Raw genomic sequence first — 18,094 nt, forward strand, 5'->3', positions numbered from 1 at the left:
GACACAAAGGCCATCCCTCTGCCAACTTTCAAGTCCCTGCTGCAAAGCGGGTAGGTGACAGAGCGTTTCAGAGAAAAGGTCTCAAGAATTTAACAACTTAGTTTTTCATAGCCACCTTCTCTGAAATCACTAATCTGTTTTGGCTGAAATATTCCAAAAAATTTTCAAGCCGTGGCAGACACCCACCATGGAAAATTTCTGCTCCAAAAAGTTGAAGTTTGCAAGTTATAAGCAACTGAAAACAGGGTCTTCTAATGGGAAATGTTGGGCAAACTTAATAATACATGGTGCTACTATTGCTCCACCTATAAATATGTAACTCTTTTCTTTTCTCTATAGATTCAAAGCAACTCAAAACCATTTCCTACCAGCTCTCCCATGAGCCACCCTCCCCTGGAGGTTGGACTCTCATGCCTTATGAGACACTTGAAAGAGTAGAGAAAGAGGAAATTAACTACAGTACTACTTGCTGTGACTTTACCATTGCAGGTGGAAAGGTAACAGCTCCTGTACTTTCTCTGTGATAGATCCCCACTCTTGGGTCTGACCCTTCCAGGGTGACATTCACCTCAGTGCACAAGGCCATGCACCACTTAAGAAGGGCCTTAGTGGGACTTAAATGATGTGTAGGACTTTCACTGCCTCTGGTCATTGGGGTGAGTTTCACCCCCCAGTGTGCAATAGGCCAGCAACTCACAACACCGAGGAGTTTAGAGAGCTGGTCTCTCCACCCTCCACCATATTCTGACCCACAGTTCTGTGTCAGTTGCTTTATCAGAGATCATGGCCGGCAAAGGAGCTTCATCCATTTGCTGCTTTGCCTGCAGCCATTGAGACACTTTTAGCAACTTAAGCTTATCGTGTTTCTTGACAGTCAGAGTCTTGCTAATTTCCTTTTCTTTTTGCCTTTACCTGGTAGTCCTCTCCATTTTAGCTTATGCCTGAAATGGGAATACAGTGAAGTCCTTTTGTTGAGGAACAAAATGAGCTGTAACACGTAGCAGGGGAGTATGATCTAGTAATGAAAGCACTAGAGAAGCGGTTCATGAGATCAGTGTTCTAATCCTAGCCCTTCAAACCTCTCTGTGCCTGTCTAAAGTAATTGTATGACCACCCTTACCACAGTCATCTTGTAGACTTAGAAGATGTCTATACTAGCGAACTTACAGTCGCACAGCTGTACCGAAGCAGCTGTGTCGCTGTAAGATTGCTTGTGTAATGGGAGAGAGCTCTCCTGTCAACATAATAAAACCACCTCCATGAGCGCTGTACGTCTGTTGGTGTAACTCATGTCACTCAGGGGTATTTTTTTTCTATACTCCTGAGCAACATAAGTTATAAAGACAAAAGTGGAAGTGTAGCCATGGCCTTAGATTGTAAGGTCTTCAGGGCACAGATCCAAGTAACAGGTGGAGGGTGAGTGAGAGGGAAAAAAAAATCAACATCACATTTTTTAACTCCAAGCTAGGAGCCAGGCTTTGCTGCAGTGGGTGTAATAAGGCACTAAGCTCTTAACAAGATAAACACATGAACACCTGGGAAATTGTGCCATTAATAGTGAGGTTTGTGTGAAGACCCAACTCGTCATTTTTTTTCTTCTTTTTAATATGTAGCTCGTGAAGCAACAGCTCTTGGAAAAATACTACAAGCAAGGAGGAAAGTTCCTTACCATATTTCCAGACGGCACAGCACAATTATTGTATCCTTCACAAGGCTCATTTACCTCAGCAGTTGAGAAATTTAATCACATTTTAAAAGATTAGTTCCTTTTACCTCAGAATAACTTGATGTCTCACTCACTTTTGCGATCGCCACCCAAACAAAATGATTTAGATTTTCAAGACCAACTAGTGACTCCTTAAATGGCCCCTGATTTTCAGGAAGGACTGAACATCTGCCCTGTGAAAGTCAGATCCCTTCCTAATGTCTCAAGTTAGGCACTCAAAAATTACTGCTTATGTGACAATTTAGGCTTTAAATCTTAACGAGTATTGTATGATGATAAAGGCATGTTCTACAAACGACGCCAGTCTCAATCTGAGAAGGCTGTTTCTGATTACCGGAATAACTTCTCTTTTCGCCAAGGAACTCCAGCTGCTCTAGAAGTACTAAGTGTAACTGCTGTGATAGGTTCAAGAATTGAACACCATGCGTTCTTGACTGAGCAGTGCCTGGTAATATTTCATGACAAGAGGATGTCTGTTTGGAGAACTAGACTGGATTTCTATGTAAGAGGGTGGCAGGGCAACACAATAATAGGAGCCGCTCATTTGCCCCCGCCCCTGCAGTAACAGAAGGCATGGAAATACTAATTTAGAATCAGTGGGGGATGGGGAAGCAAAGCTTCCCCAAACCTGGGAATGGCAAAGGACAAAACCTACCCTGAAGTCTTAGCTGTCACTGGGCTGATTGCTATAGAGATATCAAGAACAGACACAGTAAGCTCCTAATCCTTAATGATAGTGGGGTTACTGCCACACTGTAATGAAACTGGCTTGCATCAGGGCATACTCTATTTTAAAGCATATGCATTCAAAACAGAACAGAGCTTGGTTCAAAATAACAATACCTTTAATACCCTTAAGTATCCTAGAGCACTTTGCAAAGCCACAAGCTGGACGCTGGTCGTGCCGCACTGAGGCTCCCAGTGCGCGCCCTGCAGCATGTCACACAGAGGCTCAGCGATTAGAACCTTTGTACTGTACTGACGGTTGGCCAGGGCACCAGGTAGATCTGCCACTCTCTTGGAAAGAGCACTGGGAGATCATTTACCTGCAGCTGGAGCTTCAGTCTAACAACCTCAAATGGAGTCGCACCTCTCACAGTGAAACAGCCTGCCCTGCCCGTGTAGCACTGGAGTGTCAATCATTTGGAGCAACTATGTGGCCAACTTCACCCACAAGCTTCTTCAGGAGACGCAAGCACTTTATAACCTGAGCTATGCTGATATACCCCACCCATGGGTGTCCATTCTTGAAAATGACTTTCAAATGGTAGATCTAAGATTAACCTTTTGGAGAAGTGTCCTATGTTTAAGAAGGAGCATGTAAAAGATACTAGAGACAGTTACAAGCCATGAATTTACAAGACATCAAGACCTGTTTAAACCCAACAGAAATAGAACATCTCCAAGTGACTGTCTAGTCCTGAAACTAGCTTTGCCATTGTCCATTGTTACCTCTAAGATCCTCTTGTTGTTTTTCCTTGGCAGTAACATTTTTCTGACTCAGTGACACACCAGAGAGGATTTATTAAAATACTGCTCCCAAAGTGAACATGGGTTTGAGATAACTTCCCTGCCTTTGCTACCACCCCCACGCCTACTCAGTTCCAGAGATAGAGCTATTAATTAATATTGTCAAATGACAAGATGCCATAAATGTGTATGATGCATGTTAAATCAAGTCTACCAGAGATAGCTTATCCCTGGGCTCATAAAGATACTCCTAAAGAGCAAGTGTTTTCAGATTGCACCAAGTGTTTGGGGTTGTTGTTGTTGTTTTTTTTTTTTGGGGGGGGGGGGTTGGTTTTTTATTTGCATGATCATTTCTATGGGGAGGATACATCCTGACCCAGATTTCCTTACAGGGTTTCACTGCTTCCATTACAATTACACAAGTTGATTCAGTATACCCAGAACATTTTTCCAGATGTGTCCATAAGCACTGACTTTTATTTTCCTCTGGAGGTGCTCCAGCCCCTCTGCCCTGCCCCATCCCCCGGGACCTTGCCCTCGCTCTGCCTCTTCCCACCCCTGCTCCACCCCCTCCCCGAGGCCCTGCCCACCTGCCACTCGCTGCTCTCCACCCTCCCCCAAACCCCTGCCTCAGCAGCCAATCAGCTGTTTGGCGGTGCCCCCAGCCTATCTGATTGGGGTGCTGCTGAACAGCTGTGGCAGGTGGATGCTGAGCACCCACTATTTTATTCCCATGGGTGCTCCAGTCCCGGAGTCGGTGCCCATGTATGTGTTTTTAGTGTATATTTGTTAAATGGCATTACCTGCCTCTTTGGTTACTGTTGTAAGGAATCATTTCTGTTTAAATGAGGGAACACGTTAATAGAGTCCTCCATCCCTCACCACTCATTGCTGGTTGCATACAGACCACCTGTACACAGGGCTCCTCACAGGCTACAACGAGACATTTTTCTGGAAAGCTGTAAGCAATTGCTCTTACCACCATTCATCCTCTGACATCAAGACACATTGTTGCAAGGGACTTGGCCTCTAACACCCCCTGGTGGCCATTTCCTTGGCCCAAAAATGGCCTCTCTCTGTCAGAGTCTTCGTCCTAACCTGGTCGTATCCCCAGGTTAAAAGCCACTTAAAAGTTCAGTCCTCTCCCAACTATAATTCCACATAAACATTGAAACTAATAATTATTTTGCCCAGTTGGGTTGCACTGGAGTTCTCTCTTCTTGGCCACTAAGCCCAGGTCCTGAAAAGCATCTCCCAGGCTGGCTTCCGCCCAGTAAGTTTTCCCTCCACTCCTTCCCTTCCCTAGGAAGTGTGGTAGCTTCCCCCAAGGACAGCCCTGCTTCAACAGGCCCTGTCTCAGGACTGCCCCCACAGGAGCCTTACCTTTTCCTTGGGGATCTCTTGCAACCTAACTCCCCCAGGGCCTTCCCCGAAAGAAAACACCTCTTCTAGGTCTCCCTCTGTTGAGCTGACAGTTCTGTGTAAGCAGTTGTCTCTCACCCCCTTACAGCTGGGGTCAGTCGTTATAACTAAGTCATCATCATACTCAGCTGGGGGATAGCTGCCAGGGCCCAGGCAAGGCTGAGCCCAGCTTACCTTAAAAGGCCAGCCTGAGACAGAGCCCTTTGGTTAAAATGTTGGCAGCTCAGTCTCACAAGCTTTAAACAATATTCTAGCTGATGTGATAACTTTTGTATTATAAAACACTTATCAAAACTATTGAATGCTTGATAAAAGGGCAGTTCTACTAGCCAAACAATGAGGCTTTGAACACCTTATCTGAGCACAGCTATCCATCTGGCAATCTGGCCATTATCATTGTGCAAAAGCGGAGAGGTTATATTTGTATAGTACAGGAAGACAAACCAAAAAATGCAGACATCCAAGCAGTGTTTGAGTCCAGTGGCAAAGGTACTTGCTATCATCCAAACGGAACTGTATGGTATGTCCATGTAAATCACATCTGTCTGGTTAGCATGTGCTGACACAGCTGTAGCTCAGCAGGGTTATTTTCCCCCTTTGTTTAAAAATGAGCATTTTAATAGCACCTTTTAAATAAATTCAAATGCCAAGCTATAGCATAGGTTGGGTGCTTTCCAACTTGAAGTTTTATTTATGTTCTAAGGCCACGATCTTGCAGCTCGGTAATTGGGTTGGGTACTTTCCAACTTGAAGTTTTATTTATGTTCCGAGGCCATGATCATGCAGCCCAGTAATGTTGTGCATAAGCAAGCCCATTGAGGTGAATGGAACCACTCTTATGCTTAAAGTTAAGCACATATGAAATGTTTGCAGGATCAGGGCCCATTGTTGTAAAACATACAAAGCCAACCTAAATCACAGGTGAAGACTTAAGATGAAAACTGTAAATCCCTCTGAACTAGACGTGTAACAACCCCTGAAATGTACAGTATTTGCAGAGCTGCATTTTGTGCACTGGGGACTCTTCCCTGGGAGCTGAGAAGCCTTGGAGGGGGATGATGTGTGGGGGAAACTGTTAACACCAATTCCACTTTTTACTCCCCACCCACACAAGCAATAAATTTGCCTAAAATACCATACAGCAAAGTCAGTAACTGTAAAGCCCTGGAAACTGTGCAGTGAATTAAAGAGAAGAGAAAACAGTGGGGTGAAAGCCTCTCCTTTTTCTACTTCTGGGTATTTGGGTTTCAACTCTGCAAGGGACCAAAACCCCCGTGAGCAACTTTTGACTTGAATAGGAGTTGAGCATCTCTTAGGGTATGTCTACACTATGGAATAAGGTCAAATTTATAGAAGTCAGTTTTTTAGAAATCGGTTTTATATATTCAAGTGTGTGTGTCCCCACAGAAAATGCTCTAAGTGCATTAAGTGCATTAACTCGGCGGAGTGCTTCCACAGTACCGAGGCAAGCGTCGACTTCTGGAGTGTTGCACTGTGGGTAGCTATCCCACAGTTCCCGCAGTCTCCGGAAATGAAATTCAAAAGTTCGCGGTTCTTTTCCTGTCTACCTGGCCAGTGCATTTGAGTTGAGAGTGCTGTCCAGAGCGGTCACAATAGAGCACTCTGGGATAGCTCCTGGAGGCCAATACCATCAAATTGTGTCCACAGTACCCCAAATTCGACCCGGCAAGGCCGATTTAAGCGCTAATCCACTTGTCAGGGGTGGAGTAAGGAAATCGATTTTAAGAGCCCTTTAAGTCGAAAAAAAGGGCTTCATCGTGTGGACGGGTGCAGGATTACATCGATTTAATGCTGCTAAATTTGACCTAAAGTCCTAGTGTAGACCAGGGCTTAGAGGTGCTGAGTGCTTTCAACACTGTGTGAAGTCAAGCCCTTAGGGCTCTGTTTTATGACCTACCTCAGCAGGAGAAAGACTCCCACTGACTGTGGACTAGGTTTAGTAAGGGCCTGTACCTCCAGACCATTACTCATGAGTAGTCCCTTGATTGCAGGACAGTAAAAGTTTGCAGGAGTGGGTCTACATTGTATTAGTAACAGCAAGGCATGATCTGTTATGTAAAGCACTAATTTATTTCCTTCTTGTTTAGGATAAACATAAATATTCAGGGAGGACATTATTCAGACCAAGCAGGCAACAGGGTGCGAATGTGGACCTGGCCAAGCAGTTTGATGGACTCTGTACCCCGCGTTTCATTTAAACCCATATTTATATCCTTGAACCAATATGTTGGTGTCAGGATAGTTGGACAAGACAAGATTGCGGTTTCTTTTCTTGCCAAGGGGGAACAAGCCAAATTCAACGTGGGAACAAAAGTGCAGGTACTTTAGCATACACACACACACCCCCATCCCCATTGGATCACCCGCACGTCGCCTTGCCCTTAAACAGGCAGCTTGGGCATTTTCTGTAATATGTTTGGCCATTTCCCCCACACCTCACTGGTATCATCATGGTCAATTTGTTCGTTGTCGAACCTCCGTAGAACCTCATCCTTAAGTGTCAAACTATCTTCCCTGTCCGCAAACCGCAACAACTCAGCTTCTGTTCCGCACTCGCCTTTTCACACAGGAATCCATTACAAGCAATCTGTGTTGCTCTGCAATGTTCTCTCTTAGGACCACTTTACAGTCTCTCACATTTTTTAGATTTCTTCTTCTTCTCAGGAAGTAATTGATCTGGACCCTGTTGGCCCTGCTCTTTACAAATATCCTTACACCTTTCAGCAAACATCTTTATATAAAATGAAACTTACAATTTCAGAGAAGGAGATTGAACTCAAAGGGACATGTGATATGTTTCAAAATAGAGATCATTCTGTCCCTCTATGCAGAAATTAGTCTGTCTGCAAGTTTGTGCCTATTTCCAGAATTGAACCTAATAGCCCCTGCTAACTCCCCCCCCCACCCCAAATAGTCAATATATTGATCTGCAGCAGCCAAACGCAGCCCCTCTGTACAGATTATTCCTGTCAGAAGCACCAGTAATCTGCACTGGGAGCTATTTAGATTGTAGAGAGATGGGGAATGGATTAAATTCTTCAGAGCACCTTGTTTGTTGGAGTCAGGAAAGATGCATGCAGAGGGGCATCTCCATCTTAATTTATTTCAAATATTTTATTTCAATCACTGAGCATTTTACCTGGTTCACATTGTTTCTAATATCACAAGCCAGCAATGAGAACAGCAAATTAAATCTTTAATTAGCAGGAGTACCGGACATGCAACCTACTACTACAAGAAAGAGAGCGCCTCCCCCTCACAGGTTTGGATGGGAGAACCAGGCTTATGCTCCCATTGCTGGGTGTAGCTTTGCTTATGGGCACCTGTAGCTTGCAAGTTTTGCTCTCGTGTTTCTCTCTGCTCCTGTGAGTTTTGATCCTCGAGGAACTGTTGATTGCTGTTCTAAATATAAACATTTTATAACTCTTCCCCCACACCTTCTTTCCTTCAAAGGTAAGGCAGCCTGATGAACGTCCACCACCAAAACATGTATGCGAAGAAGACCTGCTGCTGTTTGCATGCAAAATAAAGATTCAGCGTCTGTTTGATAGACTACATGGATGTTTAAACTTCCCTTCTACTGAGCAGTGGGACAAAATCAAACCCCCTTCCTACCTTGCAACACAGGCTTTAAAATTAATGTACCTTTGTAAGAATTCTGACGTAAGTGATGATGTTGACTGTTCAATAAGAGCTATAATAAATGCACCTGTCTGAAGTCTCTAGCAGTGTGTGTGTTGCATAAAGACAATATTAGTTTAATTATTCTGAGAAATATTTGCAGCTGTGTGTGTACTGAAGAATTGCATTGTTGATACACATTCAAAAAAAGTAGCTTTTTTCCTTCTCTTACTTCAACACCTATCCAGGAGGCCAGTAACCCACCGTCCACCAAAGACAGTGCTTTCTACCTTTAGTAGTCCCATTAGTATAAGTGGGATTATTCATGCATTATACCGAGTGGTAAGTGGTTACGAAATGGTGCCCTTCGGGATGCACTGATTTATGTTAACTGAGTCAAAGCATGCACTATTGGGGCATGAGTCAGAGATGCTGCCTTGGCTCATTTCTAATAGTGGTTGAGAGTAGAACCATTTGATCTGTATTTAAAAAAAGAACAACTGCCCCCAAACTATAAAAATAATGTTTTTAATCTGTTCATTTTCAGAAATGTAAAATTCCAGTGTGTGTGTCACCTATATTAGAATAGTATATTTAATGCTAAGTCACAACTAGAAGGAGGTGTGCAAACAATACAGTGTATGTTTAAGGTTGTGACTAGTTAACATCAGTATTAGTAGAGAGGCGCACATAAGTGTGCTGTATTGAGTAGGAATTACACTCACCTTGTGTTAAAAAGAGAAAAGTTGGCCGGGGCTAGAGGTCTTGTTTGTTTTGTTCCCTCCTCACTGTAGTGGCTGAATCCACACAAGGATTTTGTGGACTTATCTTCACTCCCCTATCAGCAGCATGCAGAAGGGAAGCATTAATATCCCCATTTTACAGCTGGGGAATGAGGCACAGAGAGATTAAGTGACTTGACCAAGGTCTCTTGTACACAAAATGTCAATGAAAGAGCAAGGAACTGAATCCAGCTCCCTTAAGTTCCAGTCCAGTGCCTTAACCACATTCTCTGCACACCGCTAGCAACACTGCAGGCTTTCCTATTTTGTCCTTCAAGTGCATTCCTACCCTTAACTAGAAGGGATTTCTTATACGGATGGTTCAAACTCCATATCCACCTGATTCTTGCTCCCACTGCTGAGATGATCAACAAAGATTGCCAAATGGTATTCATTCTGGTGGCCTGTGTGATATGGACACCAATCCACTGAGCACTACTTGGCTCAAGCTGAAGTCACATAAACCATCAGCCAGTCACTTGATAGGTGGCCGCAACTTTGGGCCACTGCCTTCTGACCACTGCTATATTTTAAAAGCTCAGGAATATATATTTACATATGGTAAAGCAGAATTGTGGTGTTTAGCTAATGCACAATATATTTTGATACAGAGGAAATACAGAGCCTGACTGATCTGGCTTTCACTTGGTGACAGCAGCTGGGTAGGATGACGGGTTCACTCATTCACAGAATGTGGCTGGCACAGAAAGATACGAAAGGACTCCACCAAACAAAGTAAAGATAAAGTAATAACCTGCTGCCGCTGGGTTTCTAAACAAGTGCAAATAGAGTCTCTTTGGCCCACACAGGAAATGATCCTGTGCGTAACTGCCCTTGATGAATACATAACTTCAAAAGAAGTTACTCCTGATTTACCCAGGTCTGAGCAAGAGTGCACAGCAGCTCAGGGTATGTTCAGGTTTATAAAACTGGTAGTAAAGTATTACAGAGTTTAATTGTCCAAACAGAACTGTTACAGGCTATTTTTAAAAAACAATACCCCCACCATTTTGTGTCAAAGTTTTGATTTTTTTTCCCAGCCAGCTCAGCTACCTTTTACACAGAGAAGGACAAAAGGGAAAGTAGTAAATCTGGATACCAGTCAATGTGCTCCAGGTCCAAGTTGTTGGTTGGTTGTTACGCTAGAAAACTGTCAGTCTCACATTCCACTTCACTGGTGGTTCATGCAGAGCTTCTCTTCTGCTTTGGATCATGACACTGAGAAGACTATTTTGCAGGGGCTAGAACTGTTGAAGAAAGTAGTACTGGGGACTTGAACCCCAGATGAATTGGGTCTTTTAGCCTCTCCATTGGATAAACCATCAAGGGCTTGGATATTAAAGTGAACCACAGCCAGAGGCTTTACTTGGCCTTTCTTCTTGAACTGCATCAGTTTGGGCAGCTGGCTTCTTATATCTTTGCAGTACAGAGCATAGATGAGGGGGTTGATGAGGGAGTTGATTTCTCCCAGCAGGAATAAGACATCTGTAATCGGGTCAGCCAGGTTGCAGGAGTCACAAGTAGCTTGCACAAAGCCTGCCAGGTAATAAGGTCCCCAGCAGGTGGTGAAGCTGACAATCATTATAAGTACTGTCCACAGTGCCTTGAAGTGGCGGAGGTGAGCAGTGAAGGGTTCTGCTTGCAGGCAGATGCGCCTGATTCGCTTGTGCTGCGAGTAGGCAATTCTCCCCATTGAGATGTGCAGGCAGATCATGACCAACAAGGAAGGGATGAAGATCCCAAAGCAGGTCACATATAGGTAGTCACTCTTGGCTGCATACAGGAGCCCACAGTAACCTGTGTAGTTGCTTTGCTGCAGGGAGGAAGAAATCAAAGGCATGTACCCAAACAAGATGGAGACGGCCCACAGGATGGTGAGAGAGAAGACCACAGGTTTTTTGTTCAAGAGGGTAGGATAATAAAGGGGGCGCTTCACTGCCAAGTATCTATCCAGGGAAATCAAAAGCAAGGTGAGAATGGAGCCAATGCAAGGTGTCATGCTCATGCAGGTCCGCAAGAGACAAAAGGATAAATTCTTGTCAAAGTCTCCATCCAGAATATCATCAAGTGCTTCTGCAATGCACATCACTCCCACTAGCAGGTCTGCAGCAGCCAGGTTGAGGATGAAGATGTAGCTTCTTCCCTGCTGCTTCTTCATTAGTCTGTAGACAATCACAATTACCAGCAGGTTGGCTGAGGGGATGAAGAAGCCCAGGAGAGAATGTAACACTGCATAAAAGATGTGGCTCATCTTCCTTAGGAGGTGAGGATGGGAGACACATTGGCTCCAAGAGGCGTAACTGACTCCACAGTCTATATTGACTCCATCACAGAGAAAGCCAAGCTGGAAGGAAATGTGCAGCTGAAGTCTGGACTAAAAGAGCAGGACCCAATGCTTTCTGGGGTTTCAGCAGAAAAAAAGTAAGACCTGGTGCCTTTAACTCTTGGCTGATTCTTCAAGAGACAGGTTGTTCTCTTGGAATGGCCATACTCTGTTCTTCAAGCCGCCATCAGTCTGCTGCAGTTTCCAGATCTTTCAGATTTTTCTCTTTGCCGGCAGAGATGTGCTGGGAGATGAAAAAAAAAACCGAAGTCCTCAGCTGCTGGCAGTAGGAGGCTACTGGCAGAATAAACTCAATGGGTGGGAAGAGAAAGTGATTGGGGATGTTTGCTTGTTCAATCAGTTCCTGTATGTGTCTTTGACGCAGAAAGATAAGAAAGGTCTTTATCAAATAAAGCAAAGATAAATTATAACCCCTGACAGGTGTCTAGAATAAGTGCAAACTAGAAGAGTCTCCTGACCCATACAGGAAATGATCCCCCATGTATAACTGCTATTGTTAAACACACAGTGCTAATAATAGAGAGACCAGGATTTGTTCCAAAGAGGGAAATGTATCTCAGTTACTACAGAGAATCACAAAATATGCTCAGTGAGTGCTATGTGCCGAACACCAGACTAAGGTTATCAGTTAAATGGCTTTCTCAGAAATCTCTCTTCTATCGACTGTGAGAAACTCTTGGAACTATGGCAACCAATGAACATTAAACACAGTGCTTCTAAATTGAGACACAGCACCAAAATCCCAGCTAAAAACACCAAGGACAGCAGCAGCCTAGCACTAGGAAGAAGTGCCCAGCACAGCATATTGTTGTTTCAGATCTTGCATGTAACACTGACTGGAATGATAAAAAGAAGCTTCAGTGTAAAATAATTCACCTTTGTATAGCAGGCTAATTTTAGCCAAGTAACAGGAAAGTGTTATCTAGCAATGAGACTAATCACTAGTAATAATCCCTAACTCATCACTAGATCTCAAAGTGCTTTACAAAGGAGATCGATATCATCACCATTTTACTGATGGGGAAACTGAGGCACAACAAGGGGAAGAGACTTGCTCAAGGCCACCCAGCAGGCCAGTGGTAGAGCCAGGACTAGAACTTAGGTCTCCTGAGGCCCAGTCCAGTGATCTATCAGCTAGGCCGCACCACCGCACGCTAGGACTCTTGAATTCACCATTCACCATTGACATTTTTGCTGCCACCTAACCGAATAGGACTCCAGGCACCTAGGTTTCTGCTGATCACCATTCACAAAGCCACGAAAGTCCTAATGCCCCACATGCCCCTAATCCCACCCCACAGCTGATGTGCAGCACAGAGCCCTAGTTCAAGTGGAAATCATGGAGGCCCCAAAGCAGGCTTTTCAAACAAGGATGGGTAACACTTATCTCACCCACAGGCCCCATCCTGTAGGTGTGCTCGGAGCACAGAGACCTGTCAGACCCCACACCCAAAGGCCTGGGTGCAGGCCACCAGTGAGGGGTCTGACATGTCATTCCATATTCTTTATGACAACATGCTTATGATATGAATATGCCATAACTGAGATATACTTCATGCAAGAGGATCATGTGAGATATCATTGGAAAGGCTATGATTTACTGAATGTGATTATCCTATTTGTATGCATATATCATTTCTGTATCTGAAATTAGGAATATTGACTATGTTTCAAATATGTTACTTTGCATGACACCCCCTGCTAACCCTTCAGGTACAACAATGAAAAGCCCAATAGTGCTGATGGCCCATCAGCGAGAGACAATGGACTGTAAAAGAGCCTAGTCTCCCCGTGAACATGTGGGTCAGCCTGTGAAGAATGGCTACAGGGGCCCTACAGAGGCATGTGACCACGTCACCTGATACTGGAACCCATCTTGAATTCTGTACTTTTCCATGAGAAGTTGGGGGGGAGGGGCAACTAGGAAACAAAGGACTCCCACCTCATGCAAATCCTGTTTAAGGGTGGGGAGTGAGGTAATCCAGGTCATCAATTCTCCCCTGCTATCCCACCCAAAATGACTGCTGGAAACAACTAAGACTGAACTGGGGGAAAGAACTGGACCCAGGTTGGAAGGGCGACTGACCTGTGAAGATTATTAGAACCACATTTAGGGTGAGAACTTTCATGTAACCAGTTTCTTTAGTGTATTAAGCTGAGTTTGCGTGCTCTAGTTTCTTAGTAATCAGTCTTGTTCTGTCTGCTACCTCAACTACTTAAAATACACCTGTTATAGCTTAGAAATGTATTTCTGGTTTACAATATAACCCAGTTTATGCGATTTCTAATGGGGGTGGGGGCAGGAAGAGAAGTTGTGCATACCCTCCTCCACATTGAGGGAGGAGATGAATTTCATATAATTTTGGGTTTATACTCCGTGTGTGTGTGTGTGGGAGGGGGTGGGAGGTGGTCATCTGGGTGCTGTGGCAAGCCCCTTAAGGTGAGCCTTCTCAGAGAGGATCTCTGTCTCTCTGTGAAACTGGGTGTGGCCCTGCCTGTGTGCTTAGCTGGAAAAGGCAGGGGAGCCTAGTCCAGCAAGACCAGGTAAAAGGGGGCTCAGGCTGGCAGAATAGTCTGCCTCAGGGGCATCCCAGCAAACCAGGTGACATCCCAGGGGGTCCAACCCGTCACAGGGGGCAGACCAGCACTCACACAGTAGGCACAGGGAAATGTAGGGCAAATATGAGAAAGGTATTGAGTGTGATCAGGAGATAAGACTGTTTCAACTGCTAGGGCATGTGCTACCTAAAGTGTCTGACCTAGCTTAGATGCCTAACTGTAGGAGAGCATTTGCAGCTAAGGATCCTGAGCAGACGGCTCAGCCAGGTTAGCTGCGTAGGCTCCAATTCCCCTCTCCTTGGCATTTAGTTCCTGGCTAGCTTTGGCAGCTCCACACTTGGCTTGCTGACATCTGGGGATCCCTTTCTCGCTCTCTCCACATGTTATATGAGGAGCCTAGGTGGCTAACTCAGGACTGAAGATTCCTACAGGTGGCAGGGGGAAAGAGAACCTCTGAAGTTGTGGGGAATTCCACAATTGGAGGGGAAGAGAAAGCATTTCTGGGGTACCTGCTCAGAAGGTCTGATTGGTAAAATCATTGCTAGGGGAGAAGAGTTGGTAGCCAGAGTGCAGGAACAGTGATTAAAAGAACAGGATAAATAGTGGAATCAGGTGATAAATACCTATCACAACTATCACCAGCACACCACATCTGATGGGTATGTATAATTGCATTGTGATTTATCCCCTTACTAAATCAGAACTAGCATATGAATATTCATGGTTATATATAGATGCAAGCAAGGAAACAGCATTATGTATCACCTGCACTATAATATATATATATGTATAAATGCAGGGTGACCTCTTAGAAGGAACTATAAAATCAATGAACAGAAGCCAAATTGTCCTCATTTAATGTTTTTGCACAGTGAGATTACAGAAAATGACCTTATTTATAGGGAAACAACTCAGAGAAGGAAATTAAACAAATATCCCCTCCAGTGCAGTTAAGATATAAAAGCATTTTGAAATCTCCATGAAAACATATGGTATTTTGGCCTGAGACAAGGAATAGGCCATATGTCTGATACATGTGTCGCAGATGTGACATGGTATCATTTACAGAAACCCTTTTGCCCCATGCCTCAAGCAAACATTGTCAGCATGTGTACTGCATAACCCTGGCAGCTGGTTTTGTTTACAGCTTTCCTGACTCTGGCCCACACACTTTCGAACACTCCAAATTCACAGTATTTTGAATCACCTTCAGAATAAGAAATGTGGCTGCAGGACGCTCCCAGTCATGTCATAGTTAACTGAACCTTGTTTTCTTTTTATACAGGAAAAAAAAACACATTTTTATTGAGCTCCAAAGTGCTATGCTTCCTCTGGCCCAGTAAATTAATCAGCCACAGCACCTCTCTTCCTAGGACTCTCATTGCCTAAATCATTGCTTTCAGATCTGCATAGCTATCCAGCAGCATGCATTAAGCTAGGAATAGAACAGCTGAGAGTATTATGATGTATTATTTGTATTACTCTCGTGCTTAGGAGCCCTAGTCATGGACCAGGATTCCATTGTGCTAGATGCTGTACAAACACAGAACAAAAGGATGGTTCCTGCTATCTGTCCCCAGAAATTAGGAGCACACCTGTTTGGTTCTTACATAAACCAGTATTTTGTAATACTGGAGTCTGGACTGCAGTCTGGTCATGTGAGGTAAGAAAGTGATGGATGAAGACGTATGTGCCTGAATGAAACCTGTGTGAAAACCTTCCTTTTCCCTCTGCATGAGATACCCAATTCTGCACCTGTACTTTAACCAGGGTGGCAGGAAAGATCCCTGAGGGAGGCAGAATTTGTATCCCTTCTTTCACCACTTCCTCACCTGCCGGAACTTGCCCAAGCTACACCTCTGATCCTGTGTGTGCCCAACCTCAGAGGGGCCTGGTTTTCACTCTGGTTGATGTAGCTGGCACCAATCATGGGTCACAGATGGGCTTTGGTCTAGATACCAGGGGGCTTAATTACAAGAGCCGTAGGGGCAAGAGATAAGACTGGGTTCAGCTCCTTCCCATGCTCTAGCTAACATACATCTGTGACATCAGGTGAAGGCATCTTTAATATTTGCAGGGGGAATTAGAAGCAGTATCTGGCTGTTTGCTTCAGTGCATGTATACCCGCAATAACCACATGTGGCAGTTTCTTAATATGGTAGAGACTAGAAGGAAATGGGGAGTATTCATTTATAACAGTACAGGGGACAAGTGCAGGTGTGCTCCCAGGTTGGCTGAAGGACTATTAGCAATTTGCTAGAGTTGATTATTTGTGATGTTCATTGTGGCCTCCTTTACTGAACAGTTTGCACTCATCAAATCATTTATACGAGATTCATATCTTGTTATGGATTAGAAATCATTTTATATATAGTCATCTTCACTTCTGTATGCCTATACTTCACCTTCACAGAGTGAACTGGTTCACCTAAAAAAAATCCAATAATTAGTCAATTTAGCCTCTTGCCAAACATTCTATAATCATTTAGCTCGCCTTTATTACAGATTTTGATGCTAAGTCAACCAATCCAAGAAAGATATTATTTTCAGCCCTTGTTAATGACCAGTATGAGAGCTCCACTAACATCTTTGCAAACACAGTTTTAATGGGATTTGTACCATTCCATTTTATCTAGGCAGTTCACATACAGTGTTTGTCAACCTTCTAGGGACTAAAGCTTCTATCTATCTTGAGAAAATAGTATTGCTTTTTCATGGTTAAACTAAGTATTGTTCACGTTCAATAAACTAAGATAAAGGATCTGATTTGGATTTCATTTACAATGATGTAAATCAGGAGAAATTACTGAAGTAATAAGAAAAGGAGTACCTGTGGCACCTTAGAGACTAACAAATTTATTTGAGCATAAGCTTTCGTGAGCTACAGGTCACTTCATCGAATACAAGTACTCCTTTTCCTTTTGCGAATACAGACTAACACGGCTGCTACTCTGAATACTGAAGTAATGGAAGTAAATCCAAATTTTCAGCAGTTTAATTGAGATATGAATCTGAGCCAAATATTTATCTACCATGTAATCCATAGAGCACCATCACATACTAAAAGCAGAAGAAGTGGCTTACCTGATACAGCATCAGGATGCATCCACTCACAGTTCCTTCTCTTGGTGGTTGGGTAATTTTAATACTTTAGCTCTTCTGTTACAACAATGTCCCCCACCCCCATTTTCAGGGTAATAAGAGTCCCAAAAGCAAAATACATCCTTGACCCTCCTTAGGCCATGGAACTTTATCTCTGTGGCTTCACCAGTTGCTTTCACCACGCTAAACAGTTGCTTGGCCTTTCCCAGGTTAGTTAGATCCTTGTTCTTTTATTCCTCAGTGCTAGCATCATAAGCCCTTCTCCTCTGAGTTACAGAGGTTCCACACCAACCCTCAAAATGCATTATAAGTCCTTCCTCTGCTACAGACTGCAGCTCTGGGACACTAAACTCTCAAGGACTACCACCTTCTTCCCAGAATGTGTGTCTTCCCATTTCACAGGATAACATTCCGCCACCCTCCCCCCAAAATCTCTATATTGAGGCCTTCTCCCTAATCACTTTACAGTAGTCTTTTCCCCAGATCACCCTACAGAGCCAAGTCAGACCTCAGGTCTTCCCTCACCCCCAGTCTCTTCCATCTAAGGTTACTGCTTTCACACCAGGCCCTGCTATCAGTCTCCTTGCACATGATCCATCTCAGTCGCTTGCTCCCTCAGGGGTTACAGCTCCCATGATTTGGGCAAAAACCAGGCACAGGTAAGAATTGGGATGGAGACGTATTTAAAGGCACAAAAGGCTTTTCAGAAAGCCTTTGACAAGGTTCATCACCAAAGACTCTTAAGCAAAGTAAGCTGTCATGGGATAAGAGGCAAGGTCCTCATGGACTGGTAACTGGTTAAAATAAAGGAAACAAAGGGTAGGAATAAATGGCCAGTTTTCAGAATGGAGAGAGTTGAATAGTGGTGTCCCTCAGGGGTCTGTACTTGGTACCAGTGCTATTCAACATATTCACAAGTGATCTGGAAAAAGGGGCAAACAGTGAGGTGGCAAAATTTGCAGATAACTATCTTGAGGTGTTTTGTATGTCCCAGGCAGACTGTGAAGAGCTACAAAAGGATCTCTCAAAACTGGGTAACAAAATGAC

At 43.9% G+C, this 18,094-nt stretch overlaps 2 protein-coding genes across 4 annotated transcripts in view; one reads left to right on the top strand and one right to left on the bottom strand.

Moving 5' to 3' along the window:
• The window catches only part of ERICH6 (glutamate rich 6), a 41,203-nt gene extending 32,846 nt beyond the window's left edge, over nucleotides 1–8,357 (top strand). For all 3 annotated transcript variants that reach the window (XM_075132185.1, XM_048864383.2, XM_048864384.2), the window contains 5 exons: nucleotides 340–497; nucleotides 1,614–1,699; nucleotides 4,986–5,138; nucleotides 6,727–6,958; nucleotides 8,093–8,357. In XM_075132185.1, coding sequence (XP_074988286.1) covers nucleotides 340–497; nucleotides 1,614–1,699; nucleotides 4,986–5,138; nucleotides 6,727–6,958; nucleotides 8,093–8,356 — 893 coding nt within the window. In that variant the 3' untranslated portion in view covers nucleotide 8,357. The remainder of the gene's footprint in view (nucleotides 1–339; nucleotides 498–1,613; nucleotides 1,700–4,985; nucleotides 5,139–6,726; nucleotides 6,959–8,092) is intronic.
• A 1,860-nt stretch (nucleotides 8,358–10,217) lies between these two features.
• LOC125642693 (glucose-dependent insulinotropic receptor-like) lies at nucleotides 10,218–11,293 on the bottom strand. The gene has a single exon (XM_075132653.1). It carries the CDS (start codon nucleotides 11,291–11,293, stop codon nucleotides 10,253–10,255), a length of 1,041 nt encoding a protein of 346 aa, XP_074988754.1. The 3' UTR covers nucleotides 10,218–10,252.
• Between the last annotated feature and the right edge of the window lie 6,801 nt (nucleotides 11,294–18,094).

Source organism: Caretta caretta, chromosome 9 (assembly GCF_965140235.1).
Source record: "Caretta caretta isolate rCarCar2 chromosome 9, rCarCar1.hap1, whole genome shotgun sequence".
NCBI classification, from domain to species: domain Eukaryota; kingdom Metazoa; phylum Chordata; order Testudines; family Cheloniidae; genus Caretta; species Caretta caretta.